We start from the raw sequence: 7,028 nt of genomic DNA on the forward strand, positions 1-7,028 counted from the left end.
CCGGGGTATGAGTCCCTTGCAAGAACCTCTGAACCATGATACTTAACGGTAACCAATGCTCGAACTTGCTACTGTTCTTGCACACATCCTGCATTAAACATACATAGTTATGCAGTATACATATAGTAATAATAAGCTACACTACGCAGATGTTAATTGCTCTTTACATGTTCGTTAGTTAACACACATCATCAGCGATTTTGTCGTGACTTTATTAATAGGTGAATATGCTTTGATACTCCATCTTTATTTTGCAGTTGAATATTGAGACAAGTACATAAAAGACTCACAAATAAAACAGAGAGGATTTCTGGAGAGGGTTTATGGTTGATGGCGAGATCGTATGAGAACAGTGAGCTTATAATTGGATCATAAACTTGTCCGTTCTTTAAACAATCAGCGAACACCTCCAAACAATCATGTGTTCCACAGGACAACAGTCCGTCCAAAAAATAATCCTTCTCTGCGTACTGATGAAAAAAGAACTCATGGTTTTGACAATATTCAACTTTCAAACTCTTGGGATACTACATTTAGTTTATTCAGTTACTCACCTGGTAAACGGAATCACAGTTGACAGTGTTGTTGCCATGGCAATTCAAGATATCTTTCATAATACCTAACAAAGTTTTACTGTTGGAATTTTTCATGGTATAAACTAGTTGATGGTAGAGACCTGGTACATTCTCCATGTTATCATTTTTCATCCCACCCACAAGCTGGTGTAACACATTGTCAATGTTCTCTGTAGTTGTCTCTGCTTGGTTCTTAGTCTCAAACTCAAACAAAATATCTACATACTTTTTACCACGGATTCTCCTATTCACAGAACTAGTATTAAGTTTGACGACTTCTTTCAGCTCCAGTGACTGGCTAAAATTGAAAAATATGGCGTTAAGTCAAACTTTAAAAAAATTAAAAATAACCCATATTTAATCGCTTTTGTTAAAAATACCTGATGTTGGTCATGTAAGAAGCATACACTGATCCATTGTAGGCGGTGGGTTCAAATATTTGCTGCTGGAGACAGTTTACCATTTTCGGTTGATGTCTTCTATTAACTTCATGCTTACATTTAACAGTAGATGAAAACGGGTAAACAGCCTGTAGGCAAAAAATAAAGAAAAAAAAAATAAAATCTGCTAGTAAACTGCTTTATTCTCGTAATTGTACAATAATGTAAAAACATTTGGAATTGTGAAGAAATTATTTTTTTGAAAATCACAAATGTATTCAAGTAAACAATTATATGAACATTTGGGAATTGTGAAGAAATTGTAAAGAAATCCAATATGCATTAAAATTTCAAACTTAGTCAACTGTAGTCAATACCCTAGCAATATCAAAAATATTATATAATGCCAATATTTTAGAAAACCCTAAAAGTGACTTTTTTAAAGCTGCTTCTAAACTTATATATAATTTTATTTGGAAAAAGCGAGACCGAATTAAAAGAAATACTCTAATTGGCAAAATTTAACAAGGTGGAATAGGTGTTATTGATATTGAAAGCAAATTCCATGCTGCCAAAGCGTCATGGATAAGTAGAATATTAAATGAAAACAGTGTTATACATAGAGCACTTAGTGCAGTTATGAGACAATATAAACTTAATATCTCTGATATTTTAAAAACAACAGAATACAACTTTTTGAATCATCATTTTTCAAAATGCTGAAACTTCCTGTTTTTTTACGGAAATGTATTTTCAGCTTTTAAATGTAAAAAACAAAAAAATGTGAATACGTTAAATAGAGACGAATTCCTGAGTCAATTTATATGGAACAATAATCTTTTCCAGTATGAAAATAAACCACTATGTTTTGAAAATTGGATAAAAAGTGGAATTTTGTATGTTAAAGATATTTTTGATGAAAATGGAAAGTTTTATGATATGATGTACTTTACACAAAAACTGGTTAGAAAAAACAATATCTTATGTAAATATATCATGCTTAGAAAAGCATTTAAAGCTTATAAAGAAAAAGTTGACTGCAGCTATTCAAAATACGTCAAAATCAAACATTGTGTATCTTTTTTATTTCGAAACAATACCGTTAATTCAGTTAACAATATTAAAAGTAATTTTTACTATTCATTGTTTATTGATAAAAAAGTTTCAAAAACCAATATACGAAAATAGATGGAGAAAAGTTTTTAACGACACATTATGTCTATGGGAAAATGTGTATATTGCAAAAATCAAAGAAATATATGAAAAAAGAATCTCAGAATTTAATTACAAACTCCTTCATGGTATATTGAACAATAATGTATCTGTCAGTAAATGGAACAAAACTGTCTCTCCATTGTGCGAAGTGTGCAATGTTAACGAGGATATAAAACACCTTTTGTATGATTGCAAAATTGTCAAACATATCTGGGAGAGAATAAACATGTACTTAAAATTTGATGTCACATGGAAAATTGTTGTACTAGGTTTTTACAATGAAATTAGCGAGAAAACTTCTTTTTTGAATAACTTTTTGTCTTTCATTAGTTTTACAATATATAAATATAAAATGAAATGTAGAATTCAGAAAGAAAGAATGTGTGAGCAAGACCTAAGGCACAAGCTTAAAAATACTCTTTTTGTCCAGAATGTAATTATCACCAGTATTGGTAGAAATAAAAACGATTTTTATAAAAATGTTGGAAACTTTCTATAATTTCAAAACAGTATATGAAGTACCATATTTTTGATATATGATATGTAATACAGTAATACGATGTATGTTTATGATGAATACTAATTATCATAATTATTGTACAATAGATTTAATATGTATAACAATAGTTTTTTTTTTCATGCATGTAAAACTATGCTTATTACACAGAAGATATATTTATACGATACGAGTATCAAAATATGTATGTTTTGTGATGAAGAATGATTTTAATAAAAGATAAAAAAAAAAATTCAAACTTAAAAAAAAATACCTCCAAGACTTTTCCAATTTTATATCCACCGTATGGCTTTTGGATCATTGAGAAAATATTCAATGGTCTACTATAAATTTGTGGCATTTCACAGAGCCTCAGATTTCTTTCTGTGTAGAAGACGTCGGGATCAGACTCTGAAACTTTGTAGTCAGTTGGGCAAGCTCCAAAGATGTCAGTCTGGAATACATATATATACATTGGAAAAATAAGATTTGGTAGACTTGGTATTGATCTTCTTTTCCTTCATGCAAAATATTTGTTATATTTTGTTATGTCGTTGTTGAGAGGGTTGGCATTTCCATTAGCAAAACTAAATTAAACTTCGAAAATAGCAACGTTTCCATTAAATTTCATTTACATGGAGTCTTCTAACGTAACGACCTCTGAAATTTTGCAAAACAATAAATCTCAATTTTGCAAACCACATTTGTCAAAACAACCTAAAATACCAAAACTCCAAGGAGATTAAGAATAAACAACAATGCGATGAGCAAAACATCTATAGTTATCTAAATTACGTATCATATTTACAGTAAAAAATTATTTGATTTTCCTACAATGTAACCTAATTTTGAATAAAGATGTTGACCTGTTGGTGGGGTTCTTTGTCGTATTGGTCCACTGGCATTATCTTTAGCTGGAGAGATGACAGAATAGCTCGCTTAATGTTGAGAATAGCCGGGTCCTCCACCTCTGACGTCACAATTCCTTCCCTATTCACCTCCCCTAGGTGGTATTGGAAATAAACCGAATGTCTGCAACAGTGAAGCAGAGATTACGTAAAACCCTAAGGTAAGGTAGGTGTCTGACAGCATTAGGAATGAGTCTTTCAAGAAAAGAATTTGATAAAACTTACTTTGACATTTGTTTGCTGAACGAGTCAGATTTTGCAGACTTATTGTACAGTACGTCTGCACCAGGCTGTCTATCATATAGATCACAATGGTCAATCTGGTGGGTAAATTAAGAAAGAAAATGGAATATCAATCACAAAATATATCCTCGAAATAGTTTAACAAATAAACATTTTATATACTATTTAATATATTTTGATACTTGTTCTTGTTAGTACAGTATAATATGCAATACAAGTAGATGATTCTTTTTAATTTAAACAATAACTATATTATTAACTATATTATAAATATCTTATATAATATTTAATGCTATTATAATTAGTAGTAGTAGTAGTATGTTTATAATATAATAAAATGGGTGTAATGATTAAACCAGAATTTATAAACGAATCACTAGAATAACATATATCATGATACCTTTAATAAGCCTTCGCATTTCCTTGGCACATCGACAATGAACCTACACGTGTACTTGAATCCTGCTTTTGACTCGGAAGCTCCGACAAATCCAGAGTCAGAGATGGCAGTAAACAGGTAATGGTATGTCCTGCCATGGAGGAACCAGGTGTCTGTTTATAATGTAGAACACAAAAAAAATGACGCTTTGCTCCAACCTTTATTGGGTAAATTGAACGAATTATTGTAGCATACAGTAGAACAGAAAAGAATGTACATGTATTTTATTACGTTTCTTGTCACATGTATCTGGTTTTAATATCTTCACGCCCCAAGAATATGCACCTAAAATGAGAAGAAAAAACGTGAATAATTGCTTGAACTTCGTTCTAATATATTCAACCCCTCTGTTGTGCTCATGTAAGATGGAGCCAACAGCTGGTCAAAGTTCGGCTAAAGACCGCATCTTCACAAGAACCTCCATCTCTACAAAAAATATTTTTTAAAACCCTACAGAACCTGATGGTGTCTATGTACGAAGACTTTAAAATTATCTCTCTTATAATTATATCCTTAATATATTTAACTATGGTTCAAAAAGTCCTAATCTCTTAATAAAATGAATTATTTTGTAAAATTCACATTTTAATTATATTACAAAGACGATTGAGCTTGTTTCAAAGGAAGAAAAATTCTATAAGTCCGCCAGTCCCCTACTTAGAGGTAGAAGAAGCAAATGTTGTATGCATTTGTTCTGTTTTACTTAGTCGGGTCAAATTATAATATCAATCCATTCTCTAAAAAAAACTTCTAAATTGCTGTAATAAGCCTGAATGTCTGTCTTGTCAGAATTCTAGATTGTTCTTCATCACCGAAGGTCAGACCTAGATTCCCACTTTTCTTGTGTCAGTACATTGTGTGTTTACGCCTACTTTTTTTTTAATTGTTACAGAAATCATTCAGTTGCCCTTACTTTAAAAAAAAACGTAGATAAAATGTCATTAGGACTTACTTAGATGGAATATCAAGATCGTCCCTATCACAAAATTTAGAATTCCATTCGACATATTCAATTAACTGGAAAGTAAAAACTCTTCATAAGTAACGAGGAGGAATAGATTGCTTATATACAAAACTGGTAGGATTTTAAGTGTGTCAGCCAGAAGTGAGCACTTTAAAGTATCCGCAAAAAGGTTTTTGGTCACGGTTATAAGTAGTTCAGAGTCCCACATTTTTATTCAGGGTCACTGATTTTCGAAATTGACGTAAAGTGTCGCGAGTTACGACTTAGAGGTAGGCAATCAAGAATCTGTAGATTGTAACTCGCCCGGAGAAAAAGATACTGTGTTTTAAGGACCTTCTAAGGATCTTAAAAATGTACAACACCAAAGTTCATAAATACCATGTCTGACTCTAGAGAGAAAACAAATTTAGTTTATCTAACATATCTGTTACAAATCTCACAAGCACGTATTATTTTACATTTAGCAATTCCATTTTCTGTAAACAGCATTTTACCAGTTGTATTGTTTAAGACCTTCATGTCATACATGTATATTGTAGGTTGTCATTCAGTGTATTAGTAAATGGTATACCGTTTAGATATAGCATCAGAAATTCAAAAAATATAATCAGTTTCATTTTTATTCTAATGTTTTGACTTCAGTAAAATTACCATGCACATTGGTAAAAGGGATTAATATAAGGTAATTTTTTCTGTTAAAGAAAGGAATTTCTTTCTTTGGAGTTGTTTTTCGTAAACGGTCTTCATAGTTCTGCTAGCTATAAGTAAGTTATGTTGGTTAGATGGCACTACTTGAAGTTCCCCGAGTTTGAGAGTAAGGGTTTTTTCAACTGCGATACAAATTGTATCAGTCAGCTGGATAAGCCTCGTCACTTCATTCTCCAAAGACGATCATTGGATACACGTTGTATACAACTACTTTGTTGTGAGCAGGCCAGCGTTGTATATTGGCCTACAACTTACAAAGGCCATAACGATATCAATCTCCAAGTTTGTTTAGTAGCACAACTTGTCAACTTGTTTCCGGGAAACACTTCCTGAAAAATGAATCTAAACTTGGAACATGATAGAACATTCCATAACTAAATGCTTTTTGAGGTCTTTAATAGTTTATTTTGGGTTTTAATGTACGGTCGTTATATAAAGAAATCACTTGCAACTATTATTTGTTTTATAGAAAATGGTATCAACACTTTATAATACACTAGTGTGTACTCTTAGGTAGGCATTTTGTATTGTGAAAAATGTATAACCTCAGGTGCCGTCGACAAAAACAGTAATTGTGTATCGAATAATTTTTTTTACAAAACTCTACACAATTCCTTCCGGAGTCAACTGAAGCTATTTTGACATTATATATCCCAATATTTTGAACCGTTAGTGTGACAGTTAACATGTTGACTTGTCAATCAAAAGCTGTACATGTACGTAGACTTGGGAGAATTTTAACAGTGATATTGAAGATACATGTGTACCCTTTTCTTGTAGTTAAGTATTTTTTTGACATAATTTTACGTTACATCGTGGCTCTATGTCCTTACAAGTTCCCTTTAAAAACCAACAAAACTTTCTTCTGGTAACAACATCAATTCCAGGGAAGTAGCTTATATATGTATATGGAGGTGTGACGGCAGCACGGGTCGTCTCGAGAGTACAATATCAACCTCGTCTGATATTCCCGATCTTCTGATCGCTGTCTTGAATGTTCTCTCTGACATTCCTAATATTGTAAGCAGCTTACATGCTGATTGCACTGGGAACTCTTTGCAACCAACATCAACGGGAAACAACCAAGAGAATCAGATTTA

General features: G+C 31.9%; 1 protein-coding gene across 1 annotated transcript; it reads right to left on the minus strand.

The window, feature by feature from the left end:
- Position 1: 1 nt before the first annotated feature.
- On the minus strand, positions 2–5,325 carry LOC128182189 (uncharacterized; the record flags this gene model as incomplete). The annotated part of the gene is made up of 10 exons (XM_052850793.1): positions 5,209–5,325; positions 4,488–4,541; positions 4,218–4,369; positions 3,800–3,894; positions 3,533–3,698; positions 2,941–3,120; positions 956–1,104; positions 555–873; positions 291–470; positions 2–88 (listed from the first exon to the last, which is right to left on the minus strand). Coding segments are annotated over exons 1-10 (1,437 nt in total), but the record flags the coding sequence as incomplete, so codon positions are not given.
- Positions 5,326–7,028: the final 1,703 nt, after the last annotated feature.

Source organism: Crassostrea angulata, chromosome 4 (genome assembly GCF_025612915.1).
Source record: "Crassostrea angulata isolate pt1a10 chromosome 4, ASM2561291v2, whole genome shotgun sequence".
NCBI classification, from domain to species: domain Eukaryota; kingdom Metazoa; phylum Mollusca; class Bivalvia; order Ostreida; family Ostreidae; genus Magallana; species Magallana angulata.